Raw genomic sequence first — 19,595 nt, 5'->3', positions numbered from 1 at the left:
AGGTTTCCTTTTGAGCTATCTGGATATTTTATAAAGTGGATCCAAATGCAGCATATTGTATAACATTGACAGTGGCGATATTGATGTTGCCTTTCAAATGAAGATTCACCCCCTTTGTTATCATAAACCACTCTCCTCCACTCCACTGATTTGTAGCCCAACTGAAACAAACTTTAGACCTCTTTAGATTGCTCATTCCTTGACAATATAATCCCAGCAAAATCTGATTTTAAAATCACTACAGATTTGCATTGTTACCCCCACCCCACTGTTTACATTTTCAAAAGTCAAACATCTTCAACTGCAACTCTTACTGTACCATTGATGGAAAACAGAGTCTAGCCACCAAAGACGGATGATTCAAAACTGTGACAGAATCTGCGTTAAATGTGTGGACCTACACAAAGAGGCCTTTATGTCATTTCACCCCATTGTAGCTTATTTCACTAGCCCTTACAAACCTCTGGTTTACTTTTAGTTCCCATGTCATGGTGCAGCAAAAACGATTTCCCAATGGGAGGGTGAGGTAGACTACTACATGTTTTTGAATCTGTGGTCCTATAATGCACCCTCTGTCCAGCTTTAATGTAATGGCTTGCTGTGTCATATAAAGTGTAAAACTGTGATCTAACTCTTTATTTTTTGCTTTGACATATATTCCAACAACAGCTTTGATGATCAGCAAGGTCCAGGACTTTGTCAACAAGGAAATCCAGCTATTGAGAACAGCAACCTTGGCTTCACTTTCGTGATGTAAATATAAAGGAGCAAAGGTCCATATAATTGTTTATTGACACCATACATTACAATACATTGAAATAAATGACAACAAGCAGGACAGGACTCAAAGATGAACCAAGGGAGCCCAAGGAGCCTCCGTTCAAAATGACAATGAAAAAGAACGGTACAGAGACAAGCATTTTTATATTTTTTATTTTGTAACAATGAGATAGAAAGATTCTAAAGCCGCTACAGAGGCTCCTGATGTTTTTGAAGCTTTCACCATGACCTTGCTACCTGCCCTTTTCGCTTTAATTGCATATGGCCAATACTATAGACTGCCTGTAGCCTCTCGTGCTCTTTTTGTTAAGCCTTAACCGTAAATAATATGCGCGGGCGACATATAATGCGGCATCCGTGGCATGCAGTGATCTTCTGTTATCGCACAGCATGCATGAAGCAGAAGACAAATTCGTTCCTTGGCTAAATGAATCAATAACCTACCCTTAAGTTGCATATTGCTAGTAGAAGTCAAACCTGCCACTGTAGAAGGTCTAGCTAGCATATTAGCCTAGGCCTCAGAAACGATTGCGTAACCACCAAAAAGCTTCACTGTGAGTGGCCAGAATGTGCTCTGACGTGGGCATTTCCTTTACGAGACATCTCGTTCAGGCAGACTGCGACAGGATTCGTTCTCTACGAGCCGGCGGTTGGGAAGGTCGGAGACACCAATTTTCAAGGAGCTCTCCTAAGGTGAGGAACTTTGTGAATTTTCATGTTTGTGTGTTTCTTTACAGCGAACGATATATGCGAGGTCATCAGGATTGTTTATAAATGTGTATTAATGTAGTCTATGTAACAGTAACTTAAATATCCACACATTTGTACATAGCTCACAGCTAGCTAAGTTACTTAGCATTAGCAAACTAGCTGGTGTGAAATTACTGGGCAGTTAACTGTAGATGGTCAGCAAATCACTACGCTTAATGTAAAAACAGTTAGCTACTCTGTTTGTCTAGTAACGTTGTGGTTTTATTATTCGGTCGCGTGCTAATTCGTAATCGTTGTGAAATAACGTTGACTTAAACAATGAGTAAAGAGGGTACCTAACCGTCTCAAACTCGCAATATCATTCCCCTTCAACACAGCAGCCTGAACACGATGTACCCGACCACCTTGACACAACTGGCCCGGGCGAATCCCTTCAGTGCCCCGCTGTTCTCACTGCAAAAAACTGAGGAGCCCAAACAGACAACCAATGTCAATGGACAAACCCGAAGATTTGCGGCCGCAGCAGTGGCGGACGGTAAGAATGCTATGCTATGTGCTAACGACCCTTTTGAAGGGGAGCTGTTCTAAGAAGCCAACTGTCTCAATACACTGCTAACATTACTCTTGTTGGTGCATTAGCAGCCCGAAATATATTGAGATGATAACGTTTTAGCTGGTTAGGTAACATTAATGGTAGAGGCTATTAACTAACTGAAAGAGCTGTTAGCTGTAACTTAGTGTCACGTTACCGGTGACTAACTTACCGTTATATCTAACTCATCCGCGTTGGGTAGTTATCTTAGCTTGGCGGATTAACGTAAAGAGAAACTAGCAGTCATCTGGTCGGTATCATGTTATATCATTTGATTTATTAGATGGTTAAAATAGCAGACGTTTTGGGGTCAGGGGTTTATGTTTGAAGCAGAGCCTAAGTTCGCCATCATAGCTAGCAAACGATAGGTAGTCAGCTAGCTAGCTAAATAGCTACCCTGAGCTAACTTCTTGCTAACGGTATCTTCTTGCTAGCATTTAGCGCTATTGCTTTACATTTTAAACAGCTGTTCATTATTAAATGCTAATGTTCATGCGCTTGATTCGGATGTCTGTCCAAATTGCGATCAGGTTCAGACGAAGCCTGAAGGCCTTGCCGGGCTGTCAATGGAAATGGAGGGCAGTGAAGGACAAAGTTGGTTCTGTAGGAAAAACAGTTTAGGATTATATGAAGGGAAATCTCAAGACTTTGTTATACCACATCCATGGATTCATGCCACAATTCACATTAAGGTTATCTTGTGTTAAGTAATATCTGGCTATCGGGAATGTAATATATTTCAATGCGTCCTCAACACATGACCGCTGGTTGCATTGAGGGACGTGCTAACAAGGTCGGATTTCATTGGCTCAGGCAAAGGCCATGTTGCACAGTTGTGCTATAACAGTGGTTAGTTGTATTACACATGCACATGCGTTATATTTGCATGCTACTTCAAGGTGTTGATTGTCTTGTAGGTTTGTTTATATATAAATATATATTTTTTTTTCTTAATGACTAGACCCTTTTTTGTAGCTATGTTAGGGTCACTGCAAAACAAACTACTTCCTACTAGAAGTAAGTTCTCTGCATTATAAGCATAAAATGACTCAGACTTAAATGACCAGTTCAGTTGTGGCAGTGCAAAAGGTCAGCCAAGGTGCCCTTCAGGCATATGTCACACCACTATGTTGCGCCTCATATGATTGCGCTTGGTCTCTCCTCAGAGGGAGACAGCTGTGAGTTTGGCTCACAGAAGTATTTCCTCCTATGTGGCTTTGGCGGAATTCTGAGCTGTGGAACCACACACACAGCTGTGGTGCCTCTTGATTTGATCAAGTGTCGACTCCAGGTCTGTCTCCACTCGGTGTGGGATAACCGCATGAGCATGTATGTACTGTGGATTTTGAGCATGAGCATGTTTGTGTTGTGGTGTTTCGTCCTGTTCTACAGAAGCGGAAGTGAGCTGCGATTTTGGCTCCTTAAAATACTATGCTCTGTGTGGATTTGGGGGTATCCTGAGCTGTGGCATCACTCACACGGCAGTTGTGCCCCTTGATCTGGTCAAGTGCCGCCTACAGGTCTGTATTTAAGCACTCCCCTCCAAAGTAAGAGCTGGTATAGAAGCACATTGGTATGGGTCAAGTTGTTAATGTTTGTCATTGTTTCTTTTGTATTTACTTACCCACATCACCTTTTAAAAGGTCATGCATGTTGATTGTGTGCTGTGCTAGTGTACCATGTCTCCCAGACTAACCTGTGAAATTAATCCTTGATGGTATACCGAATAACTATTGGTATAATTGCCTTTCAGTACATTATTAATACTGTCAACAATTATTAAAAATTGTAATACGATATAACAATGTCATGTCACTCCAACCTAGGTGGATCCAGAGAAGTACAAGACCATCTTCAATGGCTTTTCAGTCACAATGAAGGAGGATGGTATGAGGGGTCTTGGTAAAGGCTGGGCACCTACCTTCATTGGCTACTCCATGCAGGGTCTCTGCAAGTTTGGTTTCTATGAGGTGTTCAAGATCTTCTACAGCGATCTGCTTGGTGAGGTGAGTACTAGCGTGCCGAGTTTAAATGCTGATTTACTCTGGGTCGGTTCGATTGAGATGTTGGATTGTTGGAAGTAATAGCGTTTCAATCTGGAGAAAAATGTCACTTGTCCGTAACTCATTCCCGTCACCTTGTTCCTTCCCCATCAGGAAAATACTTACTTGTGGAGGACATCCCTCTACCTGGCAGCTTCTGCTAGTGCAGAGTTCTTTGCCGACATAGCCCTGGCTCCCATGGAGGCATGCAAAGTGCGTATCCAGACCAAGCCAGGCTACGCCAACACCCTAAGGGAGTGTCTCCCCAAGATGTATGCGGAGGAGGGCATGTGGGTGTAAGTACAAGCAGAGCTGAGACTCATGGGTATACATTGGTGCTGGTCAGATTGTAAATAGATGATCAAGGGGCAGACAAAAATCCTCATGTTGAGTCTAGTCCATGGTTGTGGATCAACAGCTTTGTGCATAACCAGTGAATTCCAGGATCTGCCATTACTTGTCAGTTACATTGACATTGTTTTACAATGACATTGTGTTCAACACGTTCCTTAGATCCACCTCTGGGAAGCGCTCCTCTTCAGGCCTGCTTACTCTGTGTGGGTACTGCAGTGTCTGCGAGGAGACTTCCAGCAGCTTTTCGGCTGTACAGTTGGAGGTGCTTGAGTCATTGGCGTGTGAGAGCAGTCTACCTGCACCTCTGGTCTAAGAGCTGCACTGACCCCTTGTTGGAATCCATCAGTGCAGCACGACTGGATGGCGGACAAATCTTCAACAAAGGCAATGGCCATGTTGAAATTGTTGTATTGGTCTGAGGTTTTATGTTTCCTGAACTCTTGCAGGTTTTATAAGGGTGTGGTGCCTCTGTGGATGAGGCAGATTCCATACACCATGATGAAGTTTGCCTGCTTTGAGCGCACCGTGGAGCTGCTCTACAAGTACGCCGTGCCCAAGCCCCGCAACGAGTGCAGCAAGAGCGAGCAGCTGATCGTCACCTTTGTTGCTGGTTACATCGGTGAGTTTCAGCTATTGTGTGGTCAGATTACATATGACCTATACAAGTAGCTGTTTCATTTAGTTTCCTGTATTTTCTAACCGTTTCATCTTTACCTGAATACTTTAAACACATGTATGTGAATATTTGAGTTGCTGTTAACTAACTGTCTTACCTTGTACAGCTGGTGTGTTCTGCGCTATTGTGTCCCATCCTGCTGACTCTGTGGTCTCCGTGCTGAACAAGGAGAGCGGCAGTACCGCTATGGGGGTTCTCAAAAAGCTTGGGCCGAGAGGTGAGTATCCTAGCCCTTTTATCCCTGCAGTCTTTTCAGTTCCTTAGTAGTATTTTGAAAAATGTATGCTCAAAACTGTAGAAATCCTGTTGGACAGAAATGGTAAGTCATACAAATTGGTAACCGATTAATTTAAGTAACCAACTAGGCTACTAAAATAAATCCTGTGCTATGCGCATGTGTTACAACACGTTCCTTAGATCCACCTCTGGGAAGCGCTCCTCTTCAGGCCTGCTTACTCTGTGTGGGTACTGCAGTGTCTGCGGGGAGACTTCCAGCAGCTTTTCGGCTGTACAGTTGGAGGTGCTTGAGTCATTGGCGTGTGAGAGCAGTCTACCTGCACCTCTGGTCTAAGAGCTGCACTGACCCCTTGTTGGAATCCATCAGTGCAGCACGACTGGACGGCGGACAACCATTTTGTTATATTGAAGTATAAACTGCGCATAGTTGGCATTTGTGTGACAACTTTCTTGCTGGTTTGTCCTTTTCTACCAGGCGTGTGGAACGGTCTTGTGCCCCGTATCATCATGATCGGTACCCTGACTGCTCTGCAGTGGTTCATCTATGACTCCGTGAAGGTCTACTTCCGTCTGCCCCGCCCCCCTCCCCCCGAGATGCCTGAGTCCCTGAAGAAGAAGCTGGGCCTCACTGAGTAGAGCACCAAACACACTTCCCCAACACCCCATGTGCTAATGGCTTTCTTTTCTATATTTAAAACCCCAACTACCACCGCTCCCCACCTCTACGGCTGCTGTACACACAAACCAAGACAGACGACAGAATGAACATGTTTGTTTAAGAGACAACGGAAAAAGCAAAGTAAATGCAGTCATTTCGGCCCCAAACCCAATGTTTTGTCAATTTAAGATTAAACTGTACCTGGACGAAATGTTTGTTTACTTTCATTGGTTGAATGCCATGTTTTTTCTGAACAAAGTAGGCTCAGAATTGACCGGCTAGTCCAGTAATCCAGCTGGAAATTGTGTGAACACTGCAACTGCTTAAACTAGAGCATACTTGCCATGTTGTTGCTCTGTATGTCTGCATCATTTATTCTGTAAGAGCAATTACACTTAATTCATGTTCAGTGATGAGGTATTCTAAGATATCTTTGCTCAAAATTAGTTTTTTGAGGGCTTGCACCTTGGATATTTCAGTTTTGGAATTTAACTTTTTAGAACTCGGTTTAACGCTGTCTTCCAAACTGGAAATTGCCCTTATGTTGTCTACATAACACTAATTGATCAGAAATGTCGGCCAACATTTTACCAATCATATAGTGAAGGAAAAGTGAGTGACTACTTGTAGACATCTTTGGAGCAGCATATACTCTTAGCGTAATTGATTTGGTTCTATTAAGGTTCTCTTGGCATAAAGGCTTGGTTCCTGAAGCCTGCTTTGAACGTTTTCGTAATTGAGGACAACATTTACAGTGAAACCACACCAAGAAGAAAGGAGTCATGCTCAACACCGCCATTCCCATGGTTTACAGCAGCGGGACACCCTAGTCAATTTAACGACAGACCAATTCTGCTCTACCTAATAAGATTATTACAAATCTCACGGTGGTGGCATGCTATTTCTGGGCCTAGTCACCGCCCGACTGATTTTGACACGAAGGATGGATAGCAGGGATTTAACCCTGGTTGAAGCGAGATACCTGGCCAAAATGAGACGTCCGCGATTTTTGACAAAGGGACGTTTGGGTGCACTTTTGAGAACCCAGAATAACCAGAGTAATAATACACTTTATTTATATAGCACCTTACATGCAAAAGAATGCAGCTCAAAGTGCTTCAAGTAAAGGGAAGCTCTGATCTACCAACACTACTCCCTCAGAATTAGGCCTATATATCGTTATAACCTACTGCTATCTCCAGTCGCAGGGAAATCGACATTTCATCCACCCAACCCACCCTCAGTGTTGGTCTAAAGCTGGTTATAACGTTTTCACAGACAGATGCATTGAGTTTAAAAGTGACGTCATTGTGTTGAAGTAGCCTGAACAACGCATGGATTCATATTTGTCCGAGTTTTTAATTTCAAGATGCATTCAGCATTCAAACGTTATCGATAGGCTCAATGGTTCATAAACAGCCAGTTAATAAAGGCGATTTAGTTATTCACTTACTCACATGTATGGAACTTGAACTACAGCTTTGTTTTTCTATATTTGACATTATAGTGCCCCCTGCAGCAATAACTGCCTCCCAAACACTGGCGTTTATGTTCTGGTAAGTCTGAGAGAATAATACTTGCTGTAGTTAACTGATGGCAGGGACACTCGCAATCTCCATCTATAACTTCCGACCTGAAATAATAATCAGATGGAAGCTAACTGAGTATAGCATTCCGTCACAACCAAATGAATGAAAACACCTTACCTTTGTGTTGGAACAGAAGGGATTTTGGATGAGGCGAAACTGCACTTTTGAAATCTAGTCTTCTGAACAAGCAAGAGAGCTGCACCACTGAAGCCTCTGCATGTTCCCAATCCTAATTAACAACTACAGTAAGATGTCAATGTCATCGAGGGATCTCAAGACGATTACACAGTAGAATTAATCTGCTTCGTCGTAAAACTCCAGGGCCAGATATTATTAGACTGTTTGAGTTGGGACGACATTTTGTATATGAGCATGGTGAATACCATACATCCTTATCAGCCAAAGGTTGACTCTTTCATACTAAAAATCAACATGGGTTTTACTTGGGTCTTAAAGGGGTATAATTAACATTTTAGAATGATTACCAGAGTACCACAGAATCTGATATTCATGCTACTCATTAATACACCATTGTGCATAAAAGTAAAACAAAAAACAAGCCTTGCTAACAGGCTTTTATAGTAAAGCTTTTACTTTCCCTGCCCTTGACACATGCCCTAGCTTTTGGGTATTAAAAAGGGGACTAGCTCCAAAATTGGATTACCTTGAGATCATCACTGGATTTAAGTGGCAGTCTATGCATGTTTTTTTATGTAGAGTGGTAACAGTAATGTTGGTCACTCTCAGTCCAAGACACATAAGTATAAAATAACTGTAACATCTGATCCACTGGAGTTATTAACACACACTAACATTTCTGTGGAAGACATTCTTCACCAATAGACACATAGGCATAGTAGAGACATTAAAATGTCCTGTTTCATTCTTTTTTCCTAAATATATTTAAAGAGCATCCTTAACATGGTTAAATTTCCCCGACTCTGTATTAAGTTTCCATACATTTTTTAGTCAATGTCATTTTTTTTTGTAACGCGCATCTAACACACTCTGACATGACACTCGGGTGCAGGTGTAGCAGATTGAAGTTGTCAAGGGATTACACTAACCCAATTACCTGTCTGCAGACAGACACTGGCAGTGGGATAAATAATTGTGGAGGTGGAGGGGGTGAGATGGAGGAGGAAAAGAGACAGTGTAGTGTATTTCTATCTCAGGACATAACCCCCATGTGGTGTCTGCTGCAGCCAGAACCAGGTGCACTATTCCCTGATTGGGATAGGTAGGGGTGACACTCTTGGGCACTGAAGTTTAGTTCCTCAGTGAACTACATTGAACGCTGCAGGGGAACTGCATGCCTGTTTCTCTCTCTCGGTCTCTGACATGCCATGTTGATTTCTTGGTGGTTTCTATACCTGGCAGCCCGGAACATCATCGATCAAAGTAAGTATTTGAGCAAGTACTCTGTCACTTGTTTTTCCGACAAATGAACTCTATTCTGACCATTAGGTTTTGTGTGGGACAGAGTCAGTGCATGTTTGTGTGGCGGGCGTGTGTGTATGGAGACATGCGCATCTGTGATGGGGTGGATGAACTCTTGAATGCGGGTGCATTTTGGATCCACGAAAAATGGCTACTAGAATGTAACCTTTTAGGATGAGGCCTAAACTTCATGTCTAACTAGGGTCATGAAAGCCATGTGAAAGAGTAAAGACTGAGTGTCTGCTATTTATCTAGTTTTCTTCTAAAAATCTGTGTAGTGCTTTATTGATGCTTTCACATGAATAGCCTTCAATTCTCCTAACATAAATATGAGTAAATGTTTTGCTTATGAGTAAAGGTTTAGCTACATATCTGGACGACTTTGCTAATGAACTACAAAATGTAATGAATCAAAGTGTTTGCATATGTTTGTTTGTACATAGTTGGCAAACGGACATCGGTCTTAATGCATTTGATCTCTGAGCCAGTTGGAGCCTACTTAGCCAAATCTGTTTTGCTGCAGCTCTGGACATGGCCTCAGTCCTGCAGAAGCTCATTATGCCCATGTTTAGTGGGCCAGCAGAGCCACCCAGGAACAAGGTGACGGTGGTCGGAGTGGGCCAAGTGGGAATGGCCTGTGCCATCAGCATCCTGCTAAGGGCAAGTTTTTATTAAAACATCTTGTTGGTTTATCACCAAAAACACTCTCATCTTGTATTGATGACTTCACTATGACAAACTGTGACATATCATCAAATATCACATATTTACCGTACGTCATTTCTATTTCATAATTTAGATTCTTCAGGAGATATTTCATAGTTCATAGGTAAGCATTTAAGAAAAGTGGTCATGTTAAAAATCTTCCTCTCCGCTATCTGTCGATAGGAGTTTTGTGATGAGTTGGCTCTGGTGGATGTGATGGAGGATAAACTCAAAGGAGAGATGATGGACCTCCAGCATGGCAGCCTCTTCTTAAAGACACCCAAGATAGTTGCTGGCAAAGGTGAGGATGTTTTTTTGCAACTGGATCACAATATTATTGATCAGGAGTTTTATAAAAAAAAAAAATGTAATTCACTGTTTTTATTTATGAAACAAAGCATAACAGTATTATAAAAAACAACAATACATCCCAATACTCCCGTCCTCCCACCCACCCCACCCACCCATTCCAACCTCAGACACGAATCGCACATCTCATGGACCCAAAAATGACAGAAAGACCTATAAAATATAGAGGAAAAACAAAACAAATTAAATCAAATACAGACACGACAGTAAAACATGTGAAGTGACCTCAAATATGATCACCCATCCATTCAGTGACCATCCTGGCACTCTTCCCCCACATGTGTGTTGTTGTAGCCTCAGCATTATGAACTCTAGCTGTAGAAAGTTCCATCACTATAACATCATGAAAGTACGTCAACCATTTTTGAATGGCACGGTGGCTCAGTTGCTTGCACTGCTGTCGCACAGCAAGAAGGTCATGGGTTCGATTCCCGCATGGGGTGCTGTTGGCTCTGGGGGGCAGGTCCTCCCCAGAGTGCACAGTGCTCAGGTGGGCTATCTCCCAGGCCTTTCTGTGTGGAGTTTGCATGTTCTCCCCGTGTTCACAAGAGAACCCCAACAGTAAAAACATGCAAAATAACAGAACTCATGTCCATCCCTGACCAAAGATGGACAGTTCACTTCACTTGGTCCCCGGGCGCTGCAAAGCTGCCCACTGCTCCTGGGGGGGTCCTTGAGGAAGGACGGTCCAGGATGGGAAAAAGCAGAAAATAAATTCACCGCGACTTCAGGCCTACGTGTGTGTGTGTGTGTCCTGTGTCGCCTCCATATATGCACGTGTGTGTTCCAGTGTGTCGTGTGTGCCATTAAAAACCTGACAAAGGTCTTAATTATTATGTGGGGTAACCACCTCTGTACAATACGTTTTTTTGCAGCTGTTAAGCCTGCAAGCCAAACTTCACGCTGTTTCTCAGTGAACTTAATTTGGGAGTCATCATTAAGCACTAACAGTCATGGGTGTAAAGGAATGTCGACTTCCAATAACTCAGACAAAATTAAAGTTACCTCTTCTTGGCAGTCCCAAAGCATGTGTCTAAAAGTGCCAGGAATATCTTCATCACACAGGTCACAATTTAAGCTAGTTGTTTGCTTGGCGTGAAACCTATCAATTGGTGTATAGTATGCTCTATGACAGAATTTAAATTGTATTAGTTGATGATTTTTTTTTTTTTGATGCATTGAAAACCCATATCCCATATTCCTTCCCAATCTAGCAAGTCTATAGCTAAATCCCTCTCCCATTTTGTCTGTATGCCAATACTACAATATGTTGCCTTTGATAGCCACTGATATAAAAAGGTGACAGGAGTGTTCTACATTAAAAAATTGTTCTGGATTCTTAGAATGGCTTTATTTTGATGTCTCCAAAACATTAGATTACTCTGTGACTGCTCACTCCCGGATCGTTGTGGTCACAGCTGGCGTCCGCCAGCAAGAGGGGGAAAGCAGGTTGAATCTGGTGCAGAGGAATGTCAACATTTTTAAACACATCATCCCTCAGATTGTCAGATACAGCCCCAACTGCATCCTGATTGTGGTTTCCAACCCAGGTTCACATCGCCGTCTGTACAATTCATACACATGCTCATGCCTAGACCATAGTATGGACCAGACGTGGACATGTTGAAGTTTAGAAAGTATAAGTCATGCCACGTTTTAATCTACCATTTTAGTCAACTTCAATGTTCAATTATTGTGCCAACTAACACCTGGTTGACATAAAATATCATCAGTCACCTTGAGACAATTTTATTATTTTGGCGCTATAGAAATGAAATTGAATTGATTAAAATATTGGAGCCTCCTCTACACTCAGAATTTGGAGATATTAACTTCTCACAATTTCACCACATACAGATCATTTCTTAACAGAGTTCTCTGTCTGATCATAGTGGATGTCTTAACCTATGTGACCTGGAAGCTGAGTGGTCTGCCCAAACACCGGGTCATCGGTAGCGGCACCAACTTGGACTCTGCCCGTTTCCGCTACCTGATGGCCGAGAGGCTGGGTATCCACCCAAGCAGCTTCAACGGTTGGATCTTAGGAGAGCACGGAGACTCCAGTGGTGAGCAAAGGCACAAACAGAAAGAATGATACTAAATATATTGTTATCAAGATCACTTAACCTCTCCCAAAACATTTCTTTAGGTTAGGCTTTTTTCTTTTTCATTATCAGACTAAAAGGGCACTCATAGAGTGCAGACCTCTGCCAAGGTCGAATGCCCTAGTGAAAAATAATACAAAAATAATAATGAAAAAATGTATCCTTGCCACAATTGGGATCCGCTCCCAAATGTAATGCTACACCATTCACCCAAGTTTCATGGACATGGGGCCGGGGGTTGACAAACAGACAGACAAAACAAACAAACGGCACCGAAAACATATCCTCCTTGGCGGAGGTAATAAGTGTGATATAATGAAGTGAAATCTGAGAGTCTTTAGCCCATTATGTGAGCTTGTGATTAAGCGACCTGATCCTGGAGTGAGGGAGTTTTGCTACTCCAAGTTCCATTTCAACATTGACTTTTAAACATTTAATAAGGAAATCAGGCCTTTTATTTGACAGATAATCCATCATTGGGGCAGCCTTCATATTTACATTTAGTCATTTAGCAGACGCTTTTATCCAAAGCGACTTACATATGTGCGACTTTCAATGTATACACATTTTACATTTACACTGATGGCACACTGCGCACCAGAAGCAATTAGGGGTTCAGTGTCTTGCTCAAAGACGCTTCGACAGGGAATCGAACCAGCAACCTTCTGATTACTAAACGACTTCTCTACCTCCTGTACCACTGTGTATATTACTAACCCAAATCATGCCTATTTTGAATTATAAATACATTTAACACTGGTGTAGGTGGTATTGATATCCATCACGTATAAACGTACTAACTGGAACATGCTCCTTGTGTTTTATAGTGCCTGTATGGAGTGGTGCTAATGTAGCTGGAGTGAATCTTCAGAACCTCAACCCAGACATCGGGACGGACGCTGACCAGGAGAACTGGACGGAAACACATAGGAAGGTTGTAGACAGGTAGGAGCCATATACAGTTACACAGAGCCTGACATATAGCTACATAATGGTAATTACCGTTGACTTCTCAATTGCCTACTTTTACTGCAGTGCCTACGAGGTCATTAAACTGAAGGGCTACACTAACTGGGCCATTGGTCTGAGTGTGGCTGATCTGATTGAAAGCCTCATGAAAAATCTGAACAGGATCCATCCAGTATCAACTATGGTAAAGGTCAGTACAATCCCCTTGTACAGGAGTACACACTGAGCCACTTGATAGACACATACTAACACTAATCTATATGTACTAGTGGATGTATGGATTGGTGAGTATAACCTGTGTGCCTTTGATTTGCAGGGCATGTTTGGCATAGGTGATGAGGTCTACTTGAGCCTGCCCTGTGTGCTGAACAGCAATGGGGTGAGCAGTGTGGTCAACATGACTCTGACTGATGATGAGAGGGCCCAGCTGAAGAGAAGCGCTGATACACTGTGGAACATCCAGAGGGACCTGAAAGACTTGTGATTTAATAATGTGACCAATTCATTCAGTCATTACAAATAACCTGAAAGTTCAAAACACTGCATGGTTAAAACTCTTACGTACGGTCTCAGTCATTTCAATGTAACTGATTTCTATATATGTTTGAATAAACCTTAAAAACCTAAGAAAATCGCAATTTGGCTAGTTGGGCAATTTTAAAGGAAATATTAAAAGATTTGTAGGTTGGACAAATAGCAACACTATGCAACAATTTGCAAGTTTCTGAGTTCCACAATGTAGTTTGGTTGTTTGGGTCGCAACACCCCATGAAAACATAAGAAAAGTCTTCATAGCAGGACATCGCCAAGAACATCGTTTTACACCAAAACTCTATAATGCTGCTTTAAGGAAGAGGCTACTAGGACATAGTAGAAGAGATTCTTTTCATGGAAAAGGAAAATGAGCTTCTCCATGATGCACTCAATGCTCTTTGCCAGGCATGTATCCTTCATCCTTTTAGTGCTTCTGTCAGTCAACTGATGAATTCAACAATATCAGTCTAGTGGGTTAGTTTACCCCGTAGCGTATATATACTGATAAAATACAGTCATAATAACATCCACAATAATCGGCACATCTGGAAAAGATAGTAAGAAATGTGTAACTTCATGAGGGATTTTTTTCTCAGAATAAACCTCAATTAATGGGTGCCTTTCCCATTTTATTTTCAGTTAAGATAATTCACCAAAAGATTACTTTTAAACAGGCCTTTTTACACATCTTTCCTAGGGATGCCAGAATTTGTGGAGGGGCAGTGCCACCCTGGCTATTAGTGTGCTAATTGAATACATTTGTGCGGAATCATTTCAAGATCCCTCTATAATCTAATTAGCCTACATTTTTGAGGTCTTAGTTGGACTCCAAATGACCGAAGGGAAACAACACTTAATTTGTCTGTCACACTTCTTTTGCCATTATTTGGGACAGAGATTCTAGTCCTTGCAACATGCTGCACGTTATGACCTGCATGAAATTACTTATTCATTAAAGGGAAACTGCAGTCACTGACAGCCCCTAATGACAGTGGCTGGTTTCAACTGGCTAAAGCTCAGATTTTTTTCAGTAAGAGGAATGCATACCCCTTTTTGTTACTTTGAAGGTTTAAATGCACAAGATATGCATGTCATAATTTTTGCAGAATTATATTTCGTCTTTCAGCCACTAAAACTGATGTTGTAACCACAGGATTAAAACGTGACTACTGTTAGCAAAACACTCAAGGGTAGTTTAGTACATACATTTTACTTTTCATTCTTGTAAAAAGTACAGATGTTTCAGGTTTGTGATTAAAAATCAGAGATCTTGTGAACTGGTCCATCACTTAACTGAAGCCTACTGTACATCCCCAAGTAAATAAATATCAATCTCATCAAAGTCTAAAGGAAACCTGCGCAACAACACAATATTAAATGAGTGGTTCCCGTCAGCATTATGTATTTCAGTCAAAGGCAGTTTCCATTGTTTCCAACATGTATAATTTACAAATATTAACAGAAAGTCAGTTTCACACAATACCATTCTTCTGTCAGAACACTGTCAGATTCAAACAAAAACCGTAATGAAAATATCCCCAGTTGCATGTAGATGTCATACATATCATTGCATTGGTACATTAGACAATGTAATACGAACCGATTGAACAGATTGATCAGTAACGTTGTCTGTCTAACTACCTGAGGAATTTGGGAAAACTCACAGCCACAGTGAAATAAAACAGGGTAAGAGGCAAGAAGCACCCCTGGTGCTGCTGTGATCATAGCAACGCATAAATTCACTCGCAACTCACGCCTGTGATCACAACCATGATGTTATGAACAATATCACACTCCCCGTCACGGTGTATGACCAGGTGCCCTAGTGCCATTTGTCCATAACCCATAGGTATGAGTGGTGAGCCAACATTCCCTCATTGGTCTTGCTTGTGTTGGCATTTTAATTTCATAGATACATTAATAAGCTGGGCCGTTTTCTCCCCCCCCCTACCAGAATGTTTCCGCAACACTTCCTGTGCTTGTAATTTCAGGATATGTATAAGTTACATTTTTTGATACCGGGAATTTGGTTAAAGAATTTCCTTTCACAATTTGTGAAAAAATATAGCGTATAAATAATGGATTATGTTGATCAGTATTCTGGTTTCGGTGTACAGAGTACTTGTATTGACGGTTGACAAACTTCACTGGTCATCCCCAGACACAGTGGCACATACAGAACCATCAACACTTAAAACAACCTTACAAAACTCAGTAACCTTTTGTTTTTTTACACGCACAAGACTCCCATCGTGTCAGCACAGCACTGTAAAGAATGGCCTGCTCGTTCCCTCACTTGATTCACCAGAGTTTGGGCATTTCACATCAACATTTAAAACACACACACACACACACACACACAACAGGGAGTTACAGATCCAACAGTGCTGATTCAGGGTGTGCAACGTTTGTAGTCCTGGTTCACCACCAGATGGAGGCACGTTACACCATGAATCACAGAATGTCTCTTGGTTGGGCTGGAACAAGTCCCCAAATCTTCTAGGTCTTTTCTTTCATGGCAACAGACTTAATGCAACACATTATCTCTCGTCAAAACGAAACTTCAGTAACTTCAGTAGCCAGATGAAAGTTCATGGAGGAAAACAAATGTTTCCTTCAGATGAGAAGAGGTCTGAATTGACTGCCCAAATCCACCTCAAGGAGTGTTGGCAGTAAAGTAACATTTAAAATGTAAAACTTTGAAATATAAATATTGTTAGGGAATGATCAAGCAAATGTCCATTGTGACCATCAGTTACCGTTATACCATGGTGTTGCTCTCGCCAACTTTATCAACCAACTGGAAAAGGAAAATGAATTGTTAATGCATAATAAAGAACTTAATTAATATATAAATATTATTATTATTAATATACTTAACTTATTTATATATATATATATATAAATATAATATAAAAATATATATATATTTATATCATATATGCTAAAGGAGGAACTTACCCCACTGATACCTGGGAGATTTAGCAGAGACCCCAGAATGGGTATCCTCCTAATAAAACCAACAGCCACTGGAAAGAACCCTCTATTGAAGAGAAACAGAAAGTTTTTCAAACATTAAAAGAGAAGCTACACAAAACCAGTAGTCCTATTGTCCTGTGACCAGGTCAACACATAATGCCATATCAAATGTTCTCTTGCTTCCCTTGTATTGAATTCAGAATGACTTTTCAAAAGAGGTCAAATGTGATAGTGGTGTGCTCAGAACCCCCAGTAAGGATAGATGAGGTGCCCACGTGTGCCACCATAACAGACAGAGAAGGACAGACACTGGATGCATTTCTCCTCTTGTGCGTAGTGCTCAAGGACCACACTTTGCCTGACTATTCTGATATGTACAGTATCTCTTGTGCCTTCATGTCAGTGGTAAACTCACACAAAAATAGTATATGATTGTAACACCCTGTGGAGCCTATTTAAATGGATTAATTTGCTCTGCGTTTGGGGTGACTTGACTGATTTGGAAACGGTCAAATGTCATTGGAAAGTGAGGTGTGTCTCTGCCATCTCAAATGGTATAGAAATGTATGATGAATGATACAATACATAGATACAGAGACACACCTAAACTTGCAAATAGTAGACTGCCCCATCCAACAGTATGACCCCCTGGGTACACTAAAAATAATGCCACCCAGATAAAGACAAACTGGGCACAGAAAAAGCACATCACTTCCCACTGATGCCAAAGATTATCTACAGTAACAAACCCATTCAGGTTCTTGTGCATATCATCACAGTTCGGTTTGTTATAATATCCACAGTCATATTCCGCCATGCTTGCTTTTGACCTAAAGTAACCCCACTCTCACTCTGTCAATAAATACCAATGCAATAGGTGAACACTGCCACTTCAGTGTCATTAATACAAATCTGATGTGAGGGCATTCAAATGGCTGTCGTTACAGGTTGCTAACCAAGTGGAAATATCAGTGACTCTACTTTATAGCATGTTTGTCCACATGTTGGTCCAAATCGTGATATTATTACCTAGTTTTGGTGTAGACACCACACTCCAGCCTCCAGCATTGACTCATGATTGACATACACAGGTGTTTACGCAGACACACAGAACAAGCAGCTAGACAGAGGACTGTGAGGAGCAATTTGCTGAGTTTGACAAAATATCTACTGGATTAGTATAGTGGACTCCACCTTTTATTATACTGTGTATTTTATATATATATAATATATAAATGCATATGCAGATGGAAGTTCGGAACATGTCTGTGAAATCTATGACTGTGAGCCTATGACTGGCTGTGGGATCACCATGGTTGTTATGACAGTTACAAACATATCAGACACTACGAAGCTCAAGTGGTCAAGAAAACCACTGTCTAAATTGTTTAATGTTTCCGTGATTTAGACAGAGCTTGTTCTCTATATGTCTTCAATTCACTGTAGTTTGACTGGACAGCTCCAGCTTCAAATCATTGAAAATACTTTATGTTCAATATCTTTTAGGCATCCCAAACTTACCTGAATAACAAAAAGAAGCCATAAGTCTCGAGGACCACACCAACAATGGGCCAACCGATCAATACAATAAATACACCCCCCAGGAAGAAACTGGTGGCTTTTGCTTTATGCCTTTGGAAGAAGAATCTGAAGGTGCGTTCCAAGCCGATGACAAATGATAACCCTGTAACAAATAATATCTACACACCCAAACACACAATTAAGTCACAAAACAGTTAATCATATATCTCTGGCTTTCAAATGATCAGGGATTCACTGTAACTTCAAACAAGCGCTGGTACCACCAGAAGCATCATTTTGCAGGTGCAACTTTATGGTTAGAGTAACTTACATTTCCTATGGCAAGGAGGGCTTTATCGAAGAACAGGATCATTCCAAAGAAGAGGAAAAACACGCCGAATCCTGTTAGACCCATTCCAATCTCTGAGGTGACAAAGCAAATGGCATTATGACTTGAATGAAAAGTTTGGATGAAGCTTTGGTAACGTTACTAAGCAGAGACAGAGGCAGCAGAAGGATGTAAACTAACGTTAAACTGTTAACCTTATGACTACTGGCATCGCCTCAAGTGTTTTGTCACATGGAATTGTGACCCTTTGAAACACAAATAATGACAGATTTCTCATTCTTAACTATGAATGGCACTGCAAACTAGCGGAGGGCAACAGCGCCGAATTCAGGCCTTTCTTTCGTTCAGTGAGCTAGCTAGCTAGCTAATGTTACTTTTTCTGACCATCCATTGCCATGGATTCCTATGTAATCTTAGCGATAGTGGAACACCACACTGAAAACGATGATAAGACCTCAAATATAAATTTGGCTTACTCTGAGAATCCGTCAGCGAAATCATTTTTACGATTGACCTGGTCTTCGCAACAAACGTTGTGCTTGTGCTTTGCAACTATTACCGCCACGTCTTCTGGGAAAGGAGTGAAATCCACAGCGCCTGCGTGGATGCAGTATGTTCAGAAGCGTCAGGTAATGTCTCCAATGCAGTAGCAGGCTAGTTACTCTGCAATAGACAGTGAAATGAGTACACTGCCGGGTATTTGTAATTAATGCCAGTACCAAAATATATTTAGTAATTTATACCAATAGAGACTAAATCGTTTCATTTTGTTACGTGAAAGTAACATCCCAGAGATAGACGTTTAAATGATGTATAGATCAATAGGCTACATGACCACGAAAACCTGATATAATTTCTTAGCAACATCACACATTTTGTGCAAGCCTATGATTTCGTTTTTAATTTACATGGAACACTCCCTATAAGAGTAGTGTATACTCCTTCGATATGGGAAATGTGTTTTATATCCTAAATGATCACCCCA

At 41.3% G+C, this 19,595-nt stretch overlaps 3 protein-coding genes and 2 non-coding genes across 8 annotated transcripts; 4 read left to right on the top strand and 1 right to left on the bottom strand.

Annotated features, from left to right (window-relative positions):
* The first annotated feature begins 1,062 nt into the window (after positions 1-1,062).
* slc25a3b (solute carrier family 25 member 3b) lies at positions 1,063-6,261 on the top strand. 4 transcript variants are annotated; one of them, XM_031564174.2, is made up of 8 exons: positions 1,063-1,473; positions 1,872-2,026; positions 3,476-3,603; positions 3,910-4,089; positions 4,240-4,421; positions 4,926-5,098; positions 5,262-5,372; positions 5,868-6,261. In XM_031564174.2, exons 2-8 carry the CDS (start codon positions 1,882-1,884, stop codon positions 6,026-6,028), a joined length of 1,080 nt encoding a protein of 359 aa, XP_031420034.1. In that variant the 5' UTR covers positions 1,063-1,473; positions 1,872-1,881; the 3' UTR covers positions 6,029-6,261. The 4 variants fall into 4 exon arrangements, with proteins under 4 accessions (XP_031420034.1, XP_012677786.2, XP_031420033.1 ...); XM_012822332.3 differs by lacking the exon at positions 3,476-3,603 and adding an exon at positions 3,250-3,374; XM_031564173.2 differs by having other exon boundaries at positions 1,869-2,026.
* Positions 4,625-4,851, top strand: LOC116220085. Its single transcript, XR_004163461.1, has one exon. It is a non-coding gene; the product is annotated as a small nucleolar RNA SNORA53 (small nucleolar RNA).
* Positions 5,559-5,785, top strand: LOC116220086. Its single transcript, XR_004163462.1, has one exon. It is a non-coding gene; the product is annotated as a small nucleolar RNA SNORA53 (small nucleolar RNA).
* Positions 6,262-8,804: 2,543 nt separating the features above from the next.
* Positions 8,805-13,854, top strand: ldhbb (lactate dehydrogenase Bb). Its single transcript, XM_012822334.3, has 8 exons — positions 8,805-9,040; positions 9,603-9,739; positions 9,968-10,085; positions 11,530-11,703; positions 12,046-12,219; positions 13,086-13,203; positions 13,294-13,417; positions 13,544-13,854. The coding sequence occupies exons 1-8, from the start codon at positions 8,986-8,988 to the stop codon at positions 13,709-13,711; spliced, it is 1,068 nt and encodes a 355-aa protein (XP_012677788.1). The 5' UTR covers positions 8,805-8,985; the 3' UTR covers positions 13,712-13,854.
* A 511-nt stretch (positions 13,855-14,365) lies between these two features.
* Positions 14,366-19,561, bottom strand: golt1bb (golgi transport 1Bb). The gene is made up of 5 exons (XM_012822336.2): positions 19,087-19,561; positions 18,593-18,684; positions 18,262-18,440; positions 16,723-16,804; positions 14,366-16,561 (listed from the first exon to the last, which is right to left on the bottom strand). The coding sequence occupies exons 1-5, from the start codon at positions 19,109-19,111 to the stop codon at positions 16,523-16,525; spliced, it is 417 nt and encodes a 138-aa protein (XP_012677790.1). The 5' UTR covers positions 19,112-19,561; the 3' UTR covers positions 14,366-16,522.
* Positions 19,562-19,595: the final 34 nt, after the last annotated feature.

The sequence above is a fragment of the Clupea harengus genome, chromosome 3, assembly GCF_900700415.2.
Source record: "Clupea harengus chromosome 3, Ch_v2.0.2, whole genome shotgun sequence".
In the NCBI taxonomy this organism is placed as follows: domain Eukaryota; kingdom Metazoa; phylum Chordata; class Actinopteri; order Clupeiformes; family Clupeidae; genus Clupea; species Clupea harengus.
This window is presented reverse-complemented; position numbering and strand designations above follow the sequence as displayed.